General features: G+C 39.9%; 1 protein-coding gene across 1 annotated transcript in view; it reads left to right on the top strand.

Moving 5' to 3' along the window:
- The window catches only part of Slc22a28 (solute carrier family 22, member 28), a 70,490-nt gene that overhangs the window by 34,412 nt on the left and 10,818 nt on the right, over positions 1-25,260 (top strand). The window contains exons 6-8 of the mRNA NM_134379.2: positions 10,321-10,436; positions 11,318-11,532; positions 14,785-14,893. Coding sequence (NP_599206.2) covers positions 10,321-10,436; positions 11,318-11,532; positions 14,785-14,893 — 440 coding nt within the window. The remainder of the gene's footprint in view (positions 1-10,320; positions 10,437-11,317; positions 11,533-14,784; positions 14,894-25,260) is intronic.

The raw sequence follows: 25,260 nt of genomic DNA, 5'->3' as shown, positions 1-25,260 counted from the left end.
CAAAAGGAGGTCAAGGGGATACAGATCGGAAAAGAAGAAGTCAAAATATCACTATTTGCAGATGATATGATAGTATATTTAAGTGATCCCAAAAGTTCCACCAGAGAACTACTAAAGCTGATAAACAACTTCAGCAAAGTGGCTGGGTATAAAATTAACTCAAATAAATCAGTAGCCTTCCTCTACACAAAAGAGAAACAAGCCGAGAAAGAAATTAGGGAAACGACACCCTTCATAATAGACCCAAATAATATAAAGTACCTCGGTGTGACTTTAACCAAGCAAGTAAAAGATCTGTACAATAAGAACTTCAAGACACTGAAGAAAGAAATTGAAGAAGACCTCAGAAGATGGAAAGATCTCCCATGCTCATGGATTGGCAGGATTAATATAGTAAAAATGGCCATTTTACCAAAAGCGATCTACAGATTCAATGCAATCCCCATCAAAATACCAATCCAATTCTTCAAAGAGTTAGACAGAACAATTTGCAAATTCATCTGGAATAACAAAAAACCCAGGATAGCTAAAACTATCCTCAACAATAAAAGGACTTCAGGGGGAATCACTATCCCTGAACTCAAGCAGTATTACAGAGCAATAGTGATAAAAACTGCATGGTATTGGCACAGAGACAGACAGATAGACCAGTGGAATAGAATTGAAGACCCAGAAATGAACCCACACACCTATGGTCACTTGATTTTTGACAAAGGAGCCAAAACCATCCAATGGAAAAAAGATAGCATTTTCAGCAAATGGTGCTGGTTCAACTGGAGGTCAATATGTAGAAGAATGCAGATCGATCCATGCTTATCACCCTATACAAAGCTTAAGTCCAAGTGGATCAAGGACCTCCACATCAAACCAGACACACTCAAACTAATAGAAGAAAAACTAGGGAAGCATCTGGAACACATGGGCACTGGAAAAAATTTCCTGAACAAAACACCAATGGCTTATGCTCTAAGATCAAGAATTGACAAATGGGATCTCATAAAACTGCAAAGCTTCTGTAAGGCAAAGGACACTGTGGTTAGGACAAAACGGCAACCAACAGATTGGGAAAAGATCTTTACCAACCCTACAACAGATAGAGGCCTTATATCCAAAATATACAAAGAACTCAAGAAGTTAGACCGCAGGGAGACAAATAACCCTATTAAAAAATGGGGTTCAGAGCTAAACAAAGAATTCACAGCTGAGGAACGCCGAATGGCTGAGAAACACCTAAAGAAATGTTCAACATCTTTAGTCATAAGGGAAATGCAAATCAAAACAACCCTGAGATTTCACCTCACACCAGTGAGAATGGCTAAGATCAAAAACTCAGGTGACATCAGATGCTGGCGAGGATGCAGAGAAAGAGGAACACTCCTCCATTGTTGGTGGGATTGCAGACTGGTACAACCATTCTGGAAATCAGTCTGGAGGTTCCTCAGAAAATTGGACATTGAACTGCTTGAGGATCCAGCTATACCTCTCTTGGGCATATACCCAAAAGATGCCCCAACATATAAAAAAGACACGTGCTCCACTATGTTCATCGCAGCCTTATTTATAATAGCCAGAAGCTGGAAAGAACCCAGATGCCCTTCAACAGAGGAATGGATACAGAAAATGTGGTACATCTACACAATGAAATATTACTCAGCTATCAAAAACAACGGCTTTATGAAATTCGTAGGCAAATGGTTGGAACTGGAAAATATCATCCTGAGTGAGCTAACCCAATCACAGAAAGACATACATGGTATGCCCTCATTGATAAGTGGCTATTAGCCCAAATGCTTGAATTACCCTAGATGCCTAGAACAAATGAAACTCAAGACGGATGATCAAAATGTGAATGTTTCACGCCTTCTTTAAAAGGGGAACAAGAATACCCTTGGCAGGGAAGAGAGAGGCAAAGATTAAAACAGAGACTGAAGTAACACATGTGGCCCATACATATACAGCCACCCAATTAGACAAGATGGATGAAGCAAAGAACTGCAGACTGACAGGAGCCGGATGTAGATCACTCCTGAGAGACACAGCCAGAATACAGCAAATACAGAGGCGAATGCCAGCAGCAAACCCCTGAACTGAGAATAGAATCCCCGTTGAAGGAATCAGAGAAAGAACTGGAAGAGCTTGAAGGGGCTCCAGACCCCATATGTACAACAATGCCAAGCAACCAGAGCTTCCAGGGACTAAGCCACTACCTAAAGACTATACATGGACTGACCCTGGACTCTGACCTCATAGGTAGCAATGAATATCCTAGTAAGAGCACTAGTGGAAGGGGAAGCCCTGGGTCCTGCTAAGACTGAACCCCCAGTGAACTAGACTGTTGGGGGGAGGGTGGCAATGGGGGGAGGGTTGGGAGTGGAATACCCATAAGGAAGGGGAGGGAGGAGGGTGATGTTTGCCCGGAAACCGGGAAAGGGCATAACACTCGAAATGTATATAAGAAATACTCAAGTTAATAAAAAAAAACAAAAAAAAATTCTAAAAAGTCTTTAATTTATATCTTTATTTATTCCTTGACCAAGTTATCATTGAGTAGAGCATTGTTCAACATGCATGTATTTGCAGGTTTTCTGTTGTTTTTGTTGTTATTTAAGACTAGCCTTAGTCAGTGGTGATCTGACAGGAGGCATGGGATTATTTGTATCTTTCTTGGTCTGTTGAGGCCTGTTGTGTGACTGATTATATGGTCAGTTTTGGAGAAGGTACCACGAGGTTGTGAGAAGAGTATATATCTTTTCTTTTGAGGATGAAATGTTCTGTAAATATCTGTTAAGTCCATTTGGTTCATAACTTCTGTTAGTTTCTCAAAGTCTCTGTTTAATTTCTGTTTCCATGATCTGTCCATTTATAAGAGTGGGATGTTGAAAGCTACTACTCTGATTGTTTGAGGTGCTATGTGAGCTTTGAGCTGCATTAAGATTTCTTTTATGAATGTAGTGCCCTTGCGTTTGGAGCATAGATATTTAGGATTGAGAGTTTATCTTGGTAGATTTTTCCTCTGATGAATATTAAGCATCCTTCCTTATCTTTCTTGATGACTTTTGGTTGAAAGTCAATTTTATTCACTATTTGAATAGGTACTCCAGCTTCTTTCTTCAGATTATTTGTTTGGAAAGTTGTTTTCCAGCCTTTTGTTCTGAGATAGTGTCCAGCTTTGTCATTGAGGTTTCCTGTATGCAGCAAAATGTTGGGCCTTCTTTATGTATCCAGTCTGTTAGTCTATGTCTTCTTATTGGGGAATTGAATCAATTGATATTAAGATATATTGAAGATTAGTGATTGTTGCTTCCTGTTATTTTTGTTGTTTGATGTGGAATTGTTTTTGCATCTCTCTTCTTTTGGTTTCTTTGCAAGGAGATTATTTTCTTGCTTTACTAGGGTGTAATTTCCCTCCTTGTATTGGAGTTTTTCATCTATTATTCTTTGTAAGGCTGGATTTGTAGAACAATATTGTATAAACTTGGTTTTGTCGTGGAGTATCTTGGTTTCTCCCTCTATGTTAATTGAGAGTTTGCTGGATATAGTAGCCTGGGCTGGCATTTGTGTTCTCTTAGGGTCTCTATGACATCTGTCCAGGATCTTTTGCCTTTCATAGTCTCTGGTGAGAAGTCTGGTGTAATTCTGATAGGTCTGGATTCACATGTCAGTAGACCTTTTTCCCTTACTGTTTTTAATATTCCTTCTTTGTGCATTTGGTGTTTTGACTATTATATGATGGGAGGAATTTCTTTTCTGGTCCAATCTATTTGGAGTTCTGTATGCTTCTTGTATGTTTATTGGCATCTCTTTCTTTAGTTTAGGGAAGTTTTCTTCTACAATTTTGTTGAAGATATTTACTGGCCTTTTAAGTTGGGAGTCTTCACTCTCATCTATACCTATTATCCTTAGGTTTGACCTTTTCATTATATACCAGATTTCCTGGATGTTTTGGACTAGGAGCTTTTTGTACTTTACATTGTCTTTAATGGCTGTGTTGATGTTTTCTATGGTATTTTCTGCCTGGAGATTCTCTCTTCTATCTCTTCTATTCTGTTGGTGATGCTTATATTATGACTCCTGGTCTCTTCCCTAGGTTTTCTATTTCCAGGGTTGTCTCCCTTTGTGCTTTCTTTATTGTTTCTATTTCCCTTTTTAATTCCAGGACAGTTTTGTTCAATTCTTTCTCCTGTTTGGTTGTGTTTTCCTGTAATTCTTTTTTTTCTTTTTTTTAATTTATTTAATACTTAATAATAATTCTTTGGTTTCCGGGCAAACATCCCCCTCCCCCCCTCCCTTCCTTATGGGTGTTCCCCGCCCAACCCTCCCCCCATTGCCGCCCTCCCCCCAACAGTCTAGTTCACTGGGAGTTCAGTCTTAGCAGGACCCAGGGCTTCCCCTTCCACTGGTGCTCTTACTAGGATATTCATTGCTACCTAAGAGGTCAGAGTCCAGGGTCAGTCCATGCATAGTCTTTACGTAGTGGCTTAGTCCCTGGAAGCTCTGGTTGCTTGGCATTGTTGTACATATGGGGTCTGGAGCCCCTTCAAGCTCTTCCAGTTCTTTCTCTGATTCCTTCAACGGGGATTCTATTCTCAGTTCAGGGGTTTGCTGCTGGCATTCGCCTCTGTATTTGCTGTATTCTGGCTGTGTCTCTCAGGAGTGATCTACATCCAGCTCCTGTCGGTCTGCAGTTCTTTGCTTCATCCATCTTGTCTAATTGGGTGGCTGTATATGTATGGGCCACATGTGGGGCAGGCACTGAATGGGCGTTCCTTCAGTCTCTGTTTTAATCTTTGCCTCTCTCTTCCCTGCCAAGGGTATTCTTGTTCCCCTTTTAGAGAAGGAGTGAAGCATTCACATTTTGATCATCTGTCTTGAGTTTCATTTGTTCTAGGCATCTAGGGTAATTCAAGCATTTGGGCTAATAGCCACTTATCAGTGAGTGCATACCATGTATGTCTTTCTGTGATTGGGTTAGCTCACTCAGGATGATATTTTCCAGTTCCAACCATTTGCCTACGAATTTCATAAAGCCGTTGTTTTTGATAGCTGAGTAATATTCCATTGTGTAGATGTACCACATTTTCTGTATCCATTCCTCTGTTGAAGGGCATCTGGGTTCTTTCCAGCTTCTGGCTATTATAAATAAGGCTGCAATGAACATAGTGGAGCACGTGTCTTTTTTATATGTTGGGGCATCTTTTGGGTATATGCCCAAGAGAGGTATAGCTGGATCCTCAAGCAGTTCAATGTCCAATTTTCTGAGGATCCTCCAGACTGATTTCCAGAATGGTTGTACCAGTCTGCAATCCCACCAACAATGGAGGAGTGTTCCTCTTTCTCCGCATCCTCGCCAGCATCTGCTGTCACCTGAGTTTTTGATCTTAGCCATTCTCACTGGTGTGAGGTGAAATCTCAGGGTTGTTTTGATTTGCATTTCCCTTATGACTAAAGATGTTGAACATTTCTTTAGGTGTTTCTCAGCCATTCGGCATTCCTCAGCTGTGAATTCTTTGTTTAGCTCTGAACCCCATTTTTTAATAGGGTTATTTGTCTCCCTGCGGTCTAACTTCTTGAGTTCTTTGTATATTTTGGATATAAGGCCTCTATCTGTTGTAGGGTTGGTAAAGATCTTTTCCTAATCTGTTGGTTGCCGTTTTGTCCTAACCACAGTGTCCTTTGCCTTACAGAAGCTTTGCAGTTTTATGAGATCCCATTTGTCGATTCTTGATCTTAGAGCGTAAGCCATTGGTGTTTTGTTCAGGAAATTTTTTCCAGTGCCCATGTGTTCCAGATGCTTCCCTAGTTTTTCTTCTATTAGTTTGAGTGTATCAGGTTTGATGTGGAGGCCCTTGATCCACTTGGACTTAAGCTTTGTACAGGGTGATAAGCATGGATCAATCTGCATTCTTCTACATGTTGACCTCCAGTTGAACCAGCACCATTTGCTGAAAATGCTATCTTTTTTTCATTGGATGGTTTTGGCTCCTTTGTCAAAAATCAAGTGACCATAGGTGTGTGGGTTCATTTCTGGGTCTTCAATTCTATTCCACGGGTCTATCTGTCTGTCTCTGTACCAATACCATGCAGTTTTTATCACTATTGCTCTGTAATACTGCTTGAGTTCAGGGATAGTGATTCCCCCTGAAGTCCTTTTATTGTTGAGGATATCTTTAGCTATCCTGGGTTTTTTCTTATTCCAGATGAATTTGCAAATTGTTCTGTCTAACTCTTTGAAGAATTGGATTGGTATTTTGATGGGGATTGCATTGAATCTGTAGATCGCTTTTGGTAAAATGGCCATTTTTACTATATTAATCCTGCCAATCCATGAGCATGGGAGATCTTTCCATCTTCTGAGGTCTTCTTCAATTTCTTTCTTCAGTGTCTTGAAGTTCTTATTGTACTGATCTTTTACTTGCTTGGTTAAAGTCTCACCGAGGTACTTTATATTATTTGGGTCTATTATGAAGGGTGTCGTTTCCCTAATTTCTTTCTCGGCTTGTTTCTCTTTTGTGTAGAGGAAAGCTACTGATTTATTTGAGTTAATTTTATACCCAGCCACTTTGCTGAAGTTGTTTATCAGCTTTAGTAGTTCTCTGGTGGAACTTTTGGGATCACTTAAATATACTATCATATCATCTGCAAATAGTGATATTTTGACTTCTTCTTTTCCGATCTGTATCCCCTTGACCTCCTTTTGTTGTCTGATTGCTCTGGCTAGAACTTCAAGAACTATATTGAATAAGTAGGGAGAGAGTGGGCAGCCTTGTCTAGTCCCTGATTTTAGTTGGATTGCTTCAAGTTTCTCTCCATTTAGTTTAATGTTAGCAACTGGTTTGCTGTATATGGCTTTTACTATGTTCCTGTAATTCTTTAAGGGACTTTTATGTTTCCTCTTTAAGGGCTTCTACTTGTTTACTTGTGTTGTCCTATATTTCTTTAAGGAAGTTATTTATGTCCTTCTTAAAGTCCTCCATCATCATCATAAAATGTGATTTTATATCTAAATCTGGCTTTTCCAGTGTGTTTGGATATCCAGTATTTGCTTTGGTGGGAGAACTGGGCTCTGATGATGCCAAGTAGTCTTAGTTTCTGTTGCTTAGATTCCAGTTCTTGGCTCTTGCCATCAGGTTTTCTCTCATATCTCTGGTGTTAGCTTGTTTTGCTGTCTCTGACAGTGGCTTGAACCTCCTGTAGGCCTGTGTGTCAGCACTCCTGTAGACCTGTGTTCTTTTAGCCAGATCTGGGAACAGAGAACTCTGCTCTCATGTGTATAGGCACTCCTGATTACTGACTTTCAACTATCAGCATAGGCAGAAACTGGAATGGTCCTGTCCCTGACTGTTTCTAGGTCCCTGTACCCAGAGGGCACAGATGACATTAGGAGAATTCCTCCTGGTTCAGGAATGCAGGCAAAGAGTGGTTGTCTCTTCTAAGTTCTCAGGAGTGGCACTTGTGAGGGTCCAGCTTTCTCCCCATGGGATTTGGGTGCAAGAAGCGGTGTGACTGGTTCATTTCATTTCCAGGTGCAGGCAGAATCCATCAAGTTCCTGCCCCTGGCTGCTCCTCTATACCTATGTCTAGAAGCACTATGCAGTGTCCTCTTGGGCCAGGGATGTGGGCAGAAGTGGGCAGAAGTGGAGATCTGTCCTGCCATCTCAGGATAGTCTGAACTTCTGGGAGTTAAGCTCTCTCCCCTACGGAATTTGGGTGCAGGGAACTGTGGGATTGGTTCAATTCAACTTTTTTAATTAAACAAAAAAGAGATATGTAGGATGATGTCATTATGCAGGAAGGCAAGTCCAGGATAAGGGGAAGGCTATCATTGGATGAGAAGGAAGGGTAGGAGGAGAAAGTCTAGGAAGGAGGAGGAAGAGAAGAGGAAGATGGCTACAGAGGAGGAGGATGATTCCAATCCAGGTGGTCTAGATGGGTGCTTTCTATCTTTATTAATTAGCACTGAATTTATTGTGCTGATGTATTGTGGATTGAGTATTTAACATACAAATCTCATTGTTGGGTTACAGTTAGTTGAGTCTTGATATTACCAGGTAGCTGGAACCAGAATTCCCAGTCAGGGTTACTAGCAATGGGAGGGGAGAAGAGAGACTGCTGGGAATAGAAGATATTTAGACTAATGTGGCATAGTGCTACATTGAAATGAGCTGCTGCTGAGATAAATTAATGTAACTTCTACATGGCCCTATGATGCCAGAACAAACACCAGGGAGCAACTGTCCAGTCTGAGAAAGTTTGGAGCAGTGATGTGAGGGACCAGGTCAAGTCTATTTTTTAATTTATACTGCAAAATTTCCCCAAACTGTTGCTGTTTTGTCCTATTCACAGTGTTCTTTGCCTTACAAAAGCTTTGCAATTTTATGCAGTGCCATTTGTCGATTCTTGATCTTAGAGCATAAGCCATTGGTGTTCTGTTCAGGTAATTATCCCCTATGCCCCTGAGTTTAAGGCTCTTCCCCACTTTTTCTTCTATTAGTATGAGTGTATCTGGTTTTATGTGGAGGTCCTTGATCTACTTGAACTGGAGCTTTGTACAAGGTGATAACAATGGATTGTTTGCATTCTTGTACATGCTGACATCCAGTTGAACCAGCACCATTTGTTGAAAATGCTGTATTTTTCCACTGGATGGTCATTTCTGGGTCTTCAATTCTATTCCATTGATCTACATGATTGTCTTTGTACCAATACCATACATTTTTATCACTATTGATCTGCACTACAGCTTGAGGTCAGGGACAGTGATTCCTCAAGAAATTCTTTTATTGTTCAGAATAATTTTCACTATCCTGGGTTTTATTTTTTGTTATTCCAAATGAGTGTGAAAATTGCTCTTTCTAACTTTATGAAGAATTGGGTTGGAATTTTAATGGGGGTTGCATTGAATCTATAGATTGCTTTCAGCAAGATGGCCATTTTTACTATGTAAATCCTACCAATGCATGAGCGTGAAAGGTCTTCTCATGCTCTGAGAGCTTCTTCAATTTCTTTCTTCAGGCAATTGAAGTTCTTGTAATAGAGATCTTTCACTTGCTTGGTTAGACCCATACCAAGGTATTTTATATTACTTCTGACTATTTTGAAGTGTGTTGTTTCCCTATTTTCTTCCACGGCCTGTTTATCCTTTGAGTAAGAGGAAGGCTACTGATGTGTTTGAGTTAATTTCACATCCAGTCACTTTATTGAAGTTGTTTATCAGGCTTAGGAGTTCTCTGTTGGAACTTTTGGGGTCACTTAAATATACTATTATATTATCTACAAAAAGTGATATTTTGACTTCTTCCTTTCCAAATTGTATCCCTTTGACCTCCTTTGTTGTCTAACTGGTCTGGCTAGGACTTCTAGTATTATACTGAATAGGTAGGGAGAGACTCGGCAGCCTTGTCTAGTCCCTGATTTTAGTGGTATTGCTTCAAGTTTCACAAACCACATGAAGCTCAAAATGCAGGAAAACCAAAGTTTCGTTGCTTCAGTCCTTCTTAGAAGGGGGAACAAAATACTCCCAGGAGGAAATATGGAGAAATATGGTGCAGCAAAGCCTAAAGGTAAGGCCATCCAGAGACTGCCACACCTGGTGATCGATCCTACATACACTCAGCAAATCCAGACACTATAGCTAATGCCAAAAAGTGCTTCCAGGCAGGAGCCCATTATACCTGTATCCTGACAAATATAGAGGCGGATGCTCACAGAAACCATTGGACTGAGTGTGTAGACCCCAATTGAAGAGTTAGATAAAGGACTGAAGGATCTGAAGAGGTTTGCAACTACATAGTTAGAACAACAATATCAACCAACCAGACACCACAGAGCTTCTAGGGACTAAACCACCAACCAAAGAGTACACATGGAATGATCCATGGTTCCAGCCTCACGTGTAGCCTTGTCTGGCATCAAAGGGAGAAGAGGTCCTTGGTCCTGGGAAGGTTTGATGCCCCAGTGTAGGGGAATGCACAGCATGGAAGTGGGAGTGGGTAGGTGGCGGAGCACCCTCATAGAAGCAAAGGGAGGAAGATGGGGTAGGGGGTTGCCAGAGGGGAAACCAGGAAATGGGATAACATTTGAAATGTAAATAAAGAAAATATCCAATAAAAGAAAAGAAAGAAAATGAAATCTCCAGAGTGTTTTGTGTCTCCTGGGCTTTTATTTCACTCTCATTTTTGGCTGTAAATGTATCTTTAATTTTCATATCTTCAGTATATAGAAGCAATGTATATTGATCTGGTCTTATACAAGTGTCTATAATGCCCCAGAGTTCTCATCATTTTGCAAAAACTAAACAGACTCTTGGTTTTATTTTCAAAGGTTGTAAGAACAAGTATGAAGAAGGAACTTGAGGCAGCGAAGATGAGACCTTCTCCAAGAGACTTGTTCCACACACCCATCCTACGTAAGCAGATATATATCCTGTCCTTTATAAGGTAGGCTAACAATGTGCCTATTGAAATAGTGTAGAAACGAATTTTTTACTGACAGAGTTGAGGTAGAATATGACCATTTCTGCAGCTAGAAGTAGTCAAAGAGTTTTGAGTGTAGCCACACAGAGCTTACCATGCAGTTAGGAGTGTGTGCATCCAAACACCTTTCCAGGCTCATCACCATGGGTTGATGCTGAGAATGTCAATCACAGTGTACCCTGGGATGTTGTTACTCCACATTTGTCTGGTTCCACTTTAAAGAGGACAAAAATTCTAATACAATTTACATAAATACCTTCAACTCAAGAACATGTACAGATGGAAGGATGGGAGCTTCACACAGGTGACTTTACAGAAAGATCCATCACATACACCAAAAATTCGCTAATACTTCCCAAAACTTCAGGAGTGATTATGTGCTCCCTCATCACCCAATAATTTTTTGTGGCTATAAAATTATACACTAGGCTGGAGAGATGGCTCAGTAGCGCAGAACACTGGCTACTCTTCCAGAAGTCTGAGTTCAATTCCCACCAAACACATGGTGGCTCACAATCATCTATGATGGGATCCAATGCCCTCTCTGGGGAATCTCTATTCTGACTGCTATATTTGCACCTCAAGGTAAGGGGGTAAGCACAAAAAAAATATGTTCTTCCATTTCCTGAGCATTTATCATCCCTTGCCTACAATAAATCAGAGAGTGATAGTATACTCATATATTCAAATAAATAAATAATTATTTAAAAAGTAAAAATATCTAAAACGCAAAAATACCTTTGAACTGAATCTACTAGAACATGATTTCCTGTCCAATGATATTAAGACCTGTTGAACATTAATTCCAAACTTTGTGATATGCTTTTCTTCTTTTTTCTCTACAGACTTTTATTTATACTGTCAGGTGTGGGCGTGGCAATTCACCTCCAACACCTGAGTAATAATATTGAACTGTTGCAGATTCTCATTAGTGTATCATCCATACTATTCAGTGTTATTGGACATTTTGTACTTAATCACATCGGCCGTAGAATAACCCAGATGGTTATCATGTTCCTGAGGGGAATCTCTATTCTGACTGCTATATTTGCACCTCAAGGTAAGGGGGTAAGCACAAAAAAATTATGTTCTTCCATTTCCTGAGCATTTATCATCCCTTGCCTATAATAAATCAGAGCACTAATCAAACAATGTCTGGTGACTATGGTGAAAATTTAGGGCACATGCTTTATTAAAGAGTTCATTTTTGGTCATTACATTTTTTATTCTAGGCATATATGTTTTAGATCTAATAATTCTCCCCCAGATTACACAAAAAATATCTTTTTTTTTTTGGTTCTTTTTTTCAGAGCTGGGGACCGAACCCAGGGCCTTGCGCTTCCTAGGCAAGCACTCTATCACTGAGCTAAATCCCCAACCCCCACAAAAAATATCTTAACAAGTGTATTTGCTATGCCAGTTGAGTTGAAAATAATTTTTAGTTGTGTTAGAATATAGGAGATGTACATAGAAGAACAAATAGACTGAAAATCAAAAATGTTGAGACTGAGTTTATTAAATTAAGTACATACATGTAATAAGCAGTGGTTCCCATGTAGTCAACTAGCTTTGCTAAAAGGAATGATTATAATACTTTTTTTATACATTCATGATGATTTTATAACCCTTGATTTATCTGTTCTCTCTCTCTCTCTCTCTCTCTCTCTCTCTCTCTCTCTCTCTCTCTCTCTCTCTCTGTGTGTGTGTGTGTGTGTGTGTGTGTGTGTGTGTGTGTGTGTGTGTTCTATTCCTGTGAAGAGGCAACATGATTAATGGAAAGGGTCATAAAAGAAAGCACTTAAATGAAGGTTTGCTTAACATTTCAGTGATTTACTTAACTGTCAACATAATATGGAGCATGATGATGACGTCAGGTAAACAAGAAACTGGTAAAGCAGCTACTATCTAAATCCTAATTCATAGGCCACAAGACAGACTGGCCTGGGATGGAATTTTAACACCTCAAATTCTAACCTATGACATAATTCCTCCTTCACACCTACTTATTCTATTCTTTTCCAATAGTGGCACTGGTCACAGTGACTAAGCATTCAAAACTATGAGTCTTTGAGGGACCATTCTTATTCAAACTGCCACTTCCAGTCTCTGGGCCCCATAGGCATTTAAAACTCTCAACACTTTTAAAAGTCCAAAGTTTAAGTCTCTTCTGAGACTCACGACAATCTCTTAAGTCTAATCTTTGTGAATTCAAAATAAAAAGATAACATCCAACATAGAATGGTATAGAATATCCATTACTATTAGAAAAGGGAAGAAATAGAACACAATGAGGAGCCTCTGTCCCAAAGCAAATGAAAACCTTCCGGACAAACTCCAAACTCTACATTTCCATGTGTGATGTCAAATGCCCTTTTGATTCCAAACTCCTTTCATCCTTGATTGCTGTAACCCATTTCTATGTCTTGGGTGGGTGTCACTCCTACTCTTCAGCTCCCCTTAGCTTGTATTACTCTGGCCTTCAACATCTTGAGGTCTCAAATAAAATCCAGGGATTACTTTCACAGTTCAGACAATGCTTTCTTTTGGTCTCTATCAGGGAACCACCTGACACATACTTGTAATCAAATGATTTCCTCAGTCATGGAGGTATATTTCACCACCCCATTTTTATATCCTTGACTTTTAGTCCACATCCAACTGGCTAAACCTATCAAGTCTGGCTACTTGATGAGGATGGAACTTGGCTCCCTTATTCAATTATATTTGCACCAGCTTTCTTTTGGTTATGGTCTCCTTTATAACTTAAGACTTTCTTTAATTAATTTTAAAAGTTGGAAGCATTACTAGTTTGTTTCTTACCCTGATGTTATCACTCCATTTATTCCGCTAAGCATTAGAATGTGCTTTAAATATTTTTTATCTCCTTAAGAACTGGGCTTAGCTCTATTATAGTGACTGGTACTCATTTTCTCCCCAAACTATGCCTTTTGCATTGTTTTTATTTCTCTGTTTTCTCCTTTTCATGTAGATCTATATAATAGTGACCACTAATAACCAGGTGACACAATCAATACTAGGCTCTGTCAGAGTTAATTAATCCTAAACTATTTAGTCTGAAGCATATCTTTTTATGATGGGGGTAAAGAGCAACAGCATTCTTTGCTTCCAAATCTCAAGAATGTTTGCTAACCAGTTACTAGAAATTTTCCCCTTTAAAACCTGTTGAGCTGGGCCTCCACCATTCAAATAAGCCTTGTCACTCTCCTCTATTCTTCTACTACTATGGCCACAAAACTGCACTTAAATCATCCAACCATTATGGTCAAGCCTGTCACAATATAGTCAATCAAGTCCCTTGTGCCAGTATGTGTCTTAGTGACTTTTTATTGTTGTGAAGAAATATCATGACCAACCAAAGCAACTTTTATGAGAGAGCACATTTAATTGGGGGCTTGCTTGAAGTTGCAGAGGTTTAGTCCAATATCATCATGGTAGTAAGCACGATGGCAGGGGCAGGGAAGGAAGCAAGTGTGGTATAGAGAGGTAAGTAAGAGAGCTTCATCCTAACCCAAGGCTGAGAGATGCTGAACCTGGCTTGGGCTTCTGACACCTAGATTCCCTACCAAAGCCACAACCTATAATCCTTATAATCATTCCAAAAAGTTCTACTACCTTTTAATATATGGGTTTATGGAGGTCATTCTTATTGAAACAACCACACCATTCAAAGCACATTCCAGTGTTTGAAGTACTCATGAGACTTTTAAAATGAAGTTGGAAAATAGTTCTAAGAAACTTTCTTTGAAAGGTAGCCACAGTCTGACATTGTCCTAGAAGGAATTCTTATTCTTTATTCCTGGGGAATATGCCACCTCAGCAGTATAGGCCTCCAGGTTTATAAGACACTCTTTTGTTTTATTCCATATTTACCATGGATTTCAATGACCTACAAAACTTTAACACCTTGAATTCTTTCCTGACCCCCCCCATTACATTCTCATATTCTACATGAAGGACCACTGAGGCACTAGAGAGGAAACATGAAAGTGAATTCCCCCTAGACTCACCACTCTCTGAAACATAAGGGAGTGAACACAATTGACCAAAAACTTTGATTCTCCACAAACCATCATCAGTAAATTGGTCACTTTTCTCAACACACTAGCCATGGTGTATTTCTTTTCTCTGCGCTGATTTTCCTCTCTGTATTTTACACACACACACACACACACACACACACACACACACAAACACACCCCTCTGATGATGGGGATTTTGTTTGGGAATTGAGAACTACAAATTACTACAGCCAAGCTGAACTAATCACTGTCCTTGGTCCCCTTCTCTCTAGAAATGGAGACCCTGCGTTTTATCATGGCCATGATGGCAGAAGGACTTGCTGCTCTAAGTTATGCTGCTAATTCTCTACATGCAAATGAACTACTTCCAACCACGTTAAGGTACAAGTTTCAAGTCAGTAAGAGAATAGACTTCGTCACTCATTCTATATAGCTAAAGGAAGAAAAAGACTAGGTAGTCATCTAACCAATTAGTTGTAAAGAGACTGTTAATAATTATAGTACGGTGAATTTCACCTTGTTTTGAGAGATAATTCTATTAAAGCACTGCTTGCTAGAATCTCATGTAAATATATGGAACAACTAAAATCATAAGAAACAGCATACTCTGAATTTCTTTGTATTTATTATATTTATTCAAGTCAATTTCAAACAGGTATGAAATATATTTTTATCATATTGATTTTCATTATTCTCTCTGAATATTGTACTTTTTCTCCTTACTTCATTCTTTCCAATGGAATGCTCTAATAACCTAATTATTTCAGGGTATGTAGGTGAAGATAGACTTCTTTAAATTAGCATACAGGCCAATTAGTGACTTAATAACACTATCACAGAGATATTCTTTCTGTTCATTGAAATGCACCAGTCCCTGACCCACACTTCTGTTAGTTCAATTCTACTGCTCAGTAAATCATTTTTTATCATGATGGTGGAGGACTTCAAGAAAGACATAAAGAACTCCCTTAGAGAAATGCAGGAAAACATAAATAAACAAGTAGAAGCCTATAGAGAGGAATCACAAAAATCCCTGAAAGAATTACAGGAAAACACAATCAAACAGGCAAAGGTATTAAAAATGGAAATAGAAGCAATAAAGAAAGCACAAAGGGAAACAACCCTGGATATAGAAAACCAAAGGAAGAGAAAAGGAGCTGCGGATACAAGCATCACCAACAGAATAAAAGAGATAGAAGAGAGAATCTCAGGAGCAGATGATTCCATAGAAATCATTGACAGACAGTCGAAGACAATGTAAAATGGAAAAAGCTACTGGTCCAAAACAGGAAATCCAGGATTCAATGAGAAGATCAAACCTGAGGGTAAAAGGTATAGAAGAGAGTGAAGACTCCCAGCTAAAAGGACCAGTAAATATCTTCAACAATACCATAGAAGAAAACTTCCCTAACCTAAAGAAAGAGATGTCCATAATATACAAGAAGCCTAAAGAACTCCAAATAGATTAGACCAGAAAAGAAACTCCTCCTGTCACATAATAGTCAAAACAACAAAAGCACAAAAAAGGAAAGAGTATTAAAAGCAGTAAGGGAAAAAGGTCAAGTAACATATAAAGGGAGACCTATCAGAATTACACCAGATTTCTCACCAGGTACTATGAAAGCCAGAAGATCCTGAACAGATGTCATACAGACCATAAGAGAACACAAATGCCAGCACAGGTTACTGTATCCAGCAAAAATCTCCATTAACATAGATGGAGACACCAAGATATTCCATCACAAAACCAAATTTATACAATATTTTTCTAAAAACAAAACCCTATAAAGGATAATAAATGGTAAAGCCCAACATAAGGAGGCAAGCTATACCCTAGAAAAAGCAAGAAACTAAATGTCATGGCAACAAAACAAAGAAAAGAAAAGCACAAAAACATAATCTCACATCCAAACACAAATATAACAGGAAGCAACAATCACTATTCCTTAATATCTCTCAACATCAATGGTCTCAATTCCCCAATAAAAAGACATAGATTAACAAACTGGATATGCAATGAGGATCAAGCATTCTGCTGCCTACAGGAAACACACCTCAGAGACAAAGACAGAAGCTACCTCAGAGTGAAAGGCTGGAAAACAATTTTCCAAGCAAATGGTCTAAAGAAGCAAGATGGAGTAGCCATTCTAATATCCAATATAATCGATTTTCAACTAAAACTCATCAAAAAAGATAAGGAAGGACATTTCATATTCATCAAAGGAAAAAATCCACCAAGATGAACTCTTAATCATAAACATCTATGCTCCAAATACAAGGGCACCTACATACGAAAAAGAAACCTTACTAAAGCTCAAAGCACACATTGCACCTCACACAATAATAGTAGGAGATTTCAACACCCCACTCTCATCAATGGACAGATCATGGAAACAGAAATGAAACAGAGTCCTAGACAGAATAAGAGAAGTCATCAACCAAATGGACTTAACAGATATTTATAGAACATTCTATCCTAAAACTAAAGGATATACCTTCTCACCACCTCGTGGTACTTTCTCCAAAATTAACCATATAATAGGTCATAAAACAGGCCTCAACAGATACAGAAAGATAGAAATAATCCCATGCGTGCTATCAGACCACCACAGGCTAAGGCTTGTCATCAATAACAATAAGAGAAGAACTCCCACATATGCATGGAAGTTAAACAATGCTCTACTCAATGATAACCTAGTCAAGGAAGAAATAAAGAAAGAAATTAAAGACTTTTTAGAATTTAATGAAAATGAAGGTACAACATACCCAAACTTATGGGACACGATGAAAGCTGTGCTAAGAGGAAAACTCATAGCTCTGAGTGCCTGTAGAAAGAAACAGGAAAGAGCATATATCAGCAGCTAGACAGCACACCTAAAAGCTCTAGAACAAAAAGAAGCAAACATACCCAGGGGGAGTAGAAGGCAGGAAATAATCAAACTCAGAGCTGAAATCAACCAAGTAGAAACAAAAAGGACTATGCAAAGAATCAACAGAACCAAACCTGGTTCTTTGAGAATATCAACAAGATAAATAAACCCTTAGCCTAACAAACCAGAGGACACAGAGACTGTGTACAAATTAACAAAATCAGAAATGAAAAGGAAGACATAGCAACAGAATCAGAGAAAATTCAAAATATCATCAGATCCTACTACAAAAGCCTATATTCAACAAAACTTGAAAATCTGGAGGAAATGGACAATTTTCTAGACAGATACCAGGCACCCAAGTTAAATCAGGAACAGATAAACCATTTAAACAATCCCATAATTCCAAAGAAATAGAAGCAGTCATTACAGGTCTCCTAACCAAAAAGAACCCAGGTCCAGATGGGTTCAGTGCAGAATTCTATCAGAGCTTCATAGAAGACCTCATACCAATACTATCCAAATTATTCCACAACATTGAAACAGACGGAGCGCTACCCAATTTGTTCTATGTAGACATAATTACTCTTATAGCTAAACCAAACAAAACCCAACAAACAAAGAGAACGTCAGACCAATTTCCATTACGAATATTGATGCAAAAATATTCAATAAAATTCTTGGAAACCGAATCCAAGAACACATCACAACAATAATCCATCATGATCAAGTAGGCTTCCTGCCAGGGATGCAGGGATGGTTTAATACACGGAAAACCACCAACGGAATCTACTATATAAACAAACTTAAAGTAAAAACATATGATCATTTCATTATATACTGAGAAAGCGTTTGACAAAATTCAACACCCCTTCATGATAAAAGTCCTGGAAAGAACAGGAATTCAAGCCCATACCTAAACATAGTAAAAGCCAAATACAGCAAACCAGTAGCTAACATTAAACTAAATGGAGAGAAACTTGAAGCAATCCCATGAAAATCAGGCACTAGACAAGGTTGCCCACTCTCTCCCTACTTATTCAAAATAGTTCTTGAAGTTCTAGCCAGAGCAATCAGACAAGAAAAGGAGATCAAGGGGATGCAGATTGGAAAAGAAGAAGTCAAAATACCACTATTTGCAGATGATATGATAGTATATTTAAGTGACCCCAAAAGTTCAACCAGAGAACTACTAACCCTGTTAAACACCTTCAGCAAAGTGGCTGGGTATAAAATTAACTCAAATAAATAAGTAGCCTTCCTTTACACAAAAGAGAAACAAGCCGAGAAAGAAATTAGGGAAATGACACCCTTCATAATAGTCCCAAATAATATAAAATACCTCGGTGTGACTTTAACCAAGCAAGTGAAAGATCTGTATGATAAGAACTTCAAGCCTCTAAGAAAGAAATTGAAGAAAACCTCAGAAGATGGAACGATCTCCCACGCTCATGGATTGGCAGGATTTATATAGTGAAAATGGCCATTTTACCAAAAGCAATCTACAGATTCAATGCAATTCCCCATCAAAATACCAATCCAATTCTTCAGAGAGTTAGACAGAACAATTTGCAAATTCATCTGGAATAACAAAAAACCTAGGATAGCTAAAACTATCCTCAACAATAAAAGGACTTCAGGGGGAATCACTATCCCTGAACTCAAGCACTATTACAGAGCAATAGTGATAAAAACTCATGTTATTGGTACAGAGACAGACAGATAGACCAATGGAACAGAATTGAACACCCAGAAATGAACCCACACACCTATGGTCATTTGATTTTTGACAAAGGAGCCAAAACCATCCAATGAAAAAGAGAGAACATTTTCAGCAAATGGTACTGGTTCAACTGGAGGTCAACATGTAGAAGAATGCAGATCGATCCATGCTTATCACCCAGTACAAAGCTTTAGTCCAAGCGGATCAAGGACCTCCACATCAAAACAGATACACTCAAACTAATAGAAGAAAAAGTGGGGAAGCATCTTGAACACATGGGCACTGGAGAAAATTTCCTGAACAAAACACCAATGGCTTATGCTCTAAGATCAAGAATCGACAAAGGGGATCTCATAAAACTGCAAAGCTTCTGTAAGGCAAAGGACACGGTGGTTAGGACAAAACGGCAACCAACAGATTGGGAAAAGATCTTTACCAATCCTACAACAGATAGAGGCCTTATGTCCAAAATATACAAAGAACTCAAGAAGTTAGACCGCAGGGAAACAAATAACCCTATTAAAAAATGGGGTTCACATGTAGAAGAATGCAGATCGATCCATGCTTATCACCCTGTACAAAGCTTAAGTCCAAGTGGATCAAGGACCTCCACATCAAACCAGACACACTCAAACTAATAGAAGAAAAACTAGGGAAGCATCTGGAACACATGGGCACTGGAAAAAATTTCCTGAACAAAACACCAATGGCTTATGCTCTAAGATCAAGAATCGACAAATGGGATCTCATAAAACTGCAAAGCTTCTGTAAGGCAAAGGACACTGTGGTTAGGACAAAACGGCAACCAACAGATTGGGAAAAGATCTTTACCAATCCTACAACAGATAGAGGCCTTATATCCAAAATATACAAAGAACTCAAGAAGTTAGACCGCAGGGAAACAGATAACCCCATTAAAAAATGGGGTTCAGAGCTAAACAAAGAATTCACAGCTGAGGAATGCCGAATGGCTGAGAAACACCTAAAAAAATGTTCAACATCTTTAGTCATAAGGGAAATGCAAATCAAAACAACCCTGAGATTTCACCTCACACCAGTGCGATTGGCTAAGATCAAAAACTCAGGTGACAGCAGATGCTGGCGAGGATGTGGAGAAAGAGGAACACTCCTCCATTGTTGGTGGGGTTGCAGACTGGTAAAACCATTCTGGAAATCAGTCTGGAGGTTCCTCAGAAAATTGGACATTGAACTGCCTGAGGATCCAGCTATACCTCTCTTGGGCATATACCCAAAAGATGCCTCAACATATAAAAGAGACACGTGCTCCACTGTGTTCATCGCAGCCTTATTTATAATAGCCAGAAACTGGAAAGAACCCAGATGCCCTTCAACAGAGGAATGGATACAGAAAATGTGGTACATCTACACAATGGAATATTACTCAGCTATCAAAAACAACGAGTTTATGAAATTCGTAGGCAAATGGTTGGAACTGGAAAATATCATCCTGAGTGAGCTAACCCAATCACAGAAAGACGTACATGGTATGCACTCATTGATAAGTGGCTATTAGCCCAAATGCTTGAATTACCCTAGATCCCTAGAACAAACGAAACTCAAGACGGATGATCAAAATGTGAATGCTTCACTCCTTCTTTAAATGAGGAAAAAGAATACCCTTGGTAGGGAAGGGAGAGGCAAAGATTAAAACAGAGACTGAAGGAACACCCATTCAGAGCCTGCCCCACATGTGGCCCATACATATACAGCCACCCAATTAGACAAGATGGATGAAGCAAAGAAGTGCAGACCGACAGGAGCCGGATGTAGATCGCTCCTGAGAGACACAGCCAGAATACAGCAAATACAGAGGCGAATGCCAGCAGCAAACCACTGAACTGAGAATAGGTCCCCTATTGAAGGAATCAGAGAAAGAACTGGAAGAGCTTGAAGGGGCTCGAGACCCCAAAAGTACAACAATGCCAAGCAACCAGAGCTTCCAGAGACTAAGCCACTACCTAAAGACTATACATGGACTGACCCTGGACTCTGACCTCATAGGTAGCAATGAATATCCTAGTAAGAGCACCAGTGGAAGGGGAAGCCCTGGGTCCTGCTAAGACTGAACCCCCAGTGAACTAGTCTATGGGGGGAGGGCGGCAATGGGGGGAGGGTTGGGAGGGGAACACCCATAAGGAAGGGGAGGGGGGAGGGGGATGTTTGCCCGGAAACCGGGAAAGGGAATAACACTCGAAATGTATATAAGAAATACTCAAGTTAATAAAAAAAAAAAAGAAAAAAGAAAAAAATGAAGTGGAAAAAAAAAGAAATGAAGAAAGAAAAAAAAATGGGGTTCAGAGCTAAACAAAGAATTCACAGCTGAGGAATGCCGAATGGCTGAGAAACACCTAAAGAAATGTTCAACATCTTTAGTCATAAGGGAAATGCAAATCAAAACAACCCTGAGATTTCACCTCACACCAGTGAGAATGGCTAAGATCAAAAACTCAGGTGACAGCAGATGCTGGCGAGGATGTGGAGAAAGAGGAACACTCCTCCATTGTTGGTGGGATCGCAGACTGGTAAAACCATTCTGGAAATCAGTCTGGAGGTTCCTCAGAAAATTGGACATTGAACTGCCTGAGGATCCAGCTATACCTCTCTTGGGCATATACCCAAAAGATGCCTCAACATATAAAAGAGACACGTGCTCCACTATGTTCATCGCAGCCTTATTTATAATAGCCAGAAGCTGGAAAGAACCCTGATGCCCTTCAACAGAGGAATGGATACAGAAAATGTGGTACATCTACACAATGGAATATTACTCAGCTATCAAAAACAACGAGTTTATGAAATTCGTAGGCAAATGGTTGGAACTGGAAAATTGTCGCGCCCACCTCGACCGGCAAGGAAGACGCAACACCGTTGGATCCTTCTCAATCAGCCTTTATTGCAGGAACACCTAGTTGATGATACGGGGACCCCGGGGAACAAAGGCACTTGCCTTAAGTACAAAACAGACAGCATGGCTAAGGACTTGTCCTCGGGGGATTGGTGGAGTAAAGACATCTTATTAACATGCTTATCAATTATGACCTAGTAAAGATGTCAGAAGAAAGCTAAAGGTGGTAGTAATACAAGCGACCACTAGATGTCAGTGCTATAGATAAATGTTCCCAACATCTCCCTCTTTTTTGTTTTATTAAAAGATGAGTCCATTAGGTGGAGGTAGTGGTCTGAGAGAGATCATACATGTCTCACAGAGTGCCCCGCTCGGCCATGACGAGCCACTCCTGCAGTTAGGACTGTACCCCAATGGCTAGAGATGACTGAAATGTACAACACACCGTTCTGGGCTATTGGTGTGCTAATAATAGGGGAGAGACAGAGCAGAGGGGCATGGGACCAGCCCGAATGTACAAACAGGGCAGGGCCACCTCTGTTTATGACTGGTCTAGATCTGGGTGTCACGTCAATACACGTCATTGCTCCTGTCTTAGGTCGTTCCTCTCAAAACTCGGCCTTACCCGTCACTGGAAATTAACCCTATCGCCACCGGGCTCCTGGCTTAGGTTGGTCCGAGCCTGAGGAAAGTTGCCCGTCTCTGGATACAATGACCTCACATGACAGTGACAAAATATGATCTAGGGCGAACTCTCAATCTTTTATAGAGGCCAGCCACACACTGGGAGAAGCACCGCTCTCAATGGCCGCCATAGCCTGGTAAACAATCGCTTTGTGTCTAGCATGTTCTCGTTTTAAACGGCAAAAAAGCCATAGGCATACTCCACATCCCAAGAGGACAATGGCCCCCCAGGCAAACATGCCAGCCCATTCTTTGAAAAATGAGAAAGCATTGGTGATCCACGAGGTGAAATCCCCAATCGAGATGGGTTCCATTCTGGTGTTGTTAAGGACAGCAATCTGCATCAGCAATTGTCTTGATAATTGTTCCGCTTCCATGGACCAGTTTCCTTTCAAATAGTTAGAGATTTCTTTGCTCTGTTGAGAATACTGAGAAAAGTTAGCTTTCAATGGAGTAACACATAAGCCTCTAAAGAAGGAAACGCAGGACAGCTGCGTCATATGATATAATGCCTCAATTTGTTCTTGAAGCAGATCTATTCGTTGGTTAGCTAATAGAAAGCCAGATGCCAAGTGGGTATTGAATTCTTCTTGTATCTCCAATGCTATTGTGGTTCTTTCTACAATCTTATTGATAGTCTCAGCTGTCTGTATTTGATTAGTCATAGCAATCGCGGCTGTTGTAGCTGCAGCGGCTGATAGTACAATGGCTGAAATTATAGCTGCCGTAATACCAAAATCCCTTTTAGTTCTTAATAAATGAAGTATGGGAAAATCATCTGGATTTGCTACTACAGGGATAGGCACAAAGGAGGGAATCTTTACAATCACTGCGGTATCATTGGTGCCATCCCAGCATTCAGCTAAATAACAAACTACGTCAGAGCTATTGTAATTTAAAGCATAATCACTTGCATTAGCGCTTATCAGAAAAAAGAAAGGTGGTCTAACACATACTGGAGCGCCAACAGCAGCATCATTAGCTATTAGGCTATTAATCTTAACACCTACTAAACTTGTATTGTTATTGGTTCTAATGGCTGAAATGTTATATAATGTAAATTCTTCACCTAATAATCGAGCAAAAGGAGTTAGAGATGTGTATGCTCCCTGCTCATTAGATAATACCCATTGATACCAGGGCCAAAAATTACGTTTGCCAGTCTTATTTCTCTTTCTATCATATTGGGCATTGCTAAGAGGAGGGGAAAATTCAAATCCCGGTAGGAACTGTTTAGGTCTATGGAACGGACTCTGACATGGGGTAAATTTAGGTGGAAAGGCTTTATATGGGGGGCAAGTAGGTAGGACTCTACGACAGGTAGAGTTAACCAGTTTGCGAATGCCTTGCCCCGGGAGTGATGGAAAGTTACCATTATGCATCATAATCAAAGTTGTAATGTACGAATTAGCAGAGTTATCAATTGACGTATCTCCATTGCCTGAAGAGGCCCCTTGTGTAATTTTACTCAGAGCAGCCTGGATGGCTCCAGTGCCCATAGCACGGTTGCTCACAGGATCTAACCAGTTTGTCAAAGTGGTCCTTCGCAGCCATATACAAGGCTGGGAGGAATTTCTAAGAGTGAAACATAAAGTATGTAACAGTGAAAGATTAGTGGCAGTATATCGTTGAGGCAATTCTCCACTAGGCACTATACAAGGAACATCACGCAAACAGGATGTGGAGAAAAAGGTTGGCAAAACAGTAGAATTGCTATGAACTGGCATAAGTACTGGCCAGGATCTGGCGATAGCCCACAGCGTGAGTGAATCAACCTGGATCATCATTTCCAGTAGTAGTAGTAGTATTCGTAGTCTCATCTTCACGAATAGCAGGAGGCAGTTTGCGAGTCAAACGTTCAGGCACCCAGATTGGATTGTCTTGATTCTGTGGAAAAACACAAACAGCTCCCCTAGATCTCGAAATTACGGGATCTGGGCCACACCATTCACCAGTTAAGACATCCTTCCACTTTACATCTGCATAAGTCATGGGTTTCGTGGCTGCATGGCGATCTGCAGCAGAGCGGCCATGCGCATCCAAAATTAAAAAATTTAGAGTAAAGAGAGCTAAAGACAACTGTTCTTTTGGTGTCCTGCCATAGGCAATTCCCCTTTTTTGTTTTTGTAAGAGCTCTTTTAAAGTACGATGTGCTCTTTCTACAATTCCTTGACCTTGGGGATTGTATGGCAATCCTGTAGTATGTTTGACCTGCATTGTTTGGCAAAATGTCTGAAAAGACTTTGCGGTGTAGGCAGGTCCGTTGTCTGTCTTGAGGCTGTCAGGCTTTCCCCAGGCTGTCCACGCCTCTAAGCAATGACTAATGGCGTTACGAGCCTTCTCACCAGTCATTAGAGTGGCATGTATAATGCCAGAGCAGGTATCAACAGAAACATGTGCATATTTTAAATTTCCAAACTGAGATATATGTGTAACATCCATCTGCCAGAGCTTTAATGGAATCAGGCCACGAGGGTTAATTCCCACCTGAGGAGGGTGGTGAAATTGAACACAATTCTGGCAACGTAATACTACATCACGAGCTACAGCTCTAGAGATTTTAAATTTTTGTTGAAGAGTGAAAGCAGGAACATGAAACTTTTGA

This window comes from Rattus norvegicus, chromosome 1 (assembly GCF_021556685.1).
Source record: "Rattus norvegicus strain SHRSP/BbbUtx chromosome 1, alternate assembly SHRSP_T2T, whole genome shotgun sequence".
Taxonomy (NCBI): Eukaryota; Metazoa; Chordata; class Mammalia; order Rodentia; family Muridae; genus Rattus; species Rattus norvegicus.
This window is presented reverse-complemented; position numbering and strand designations above follow the sequence as displayed.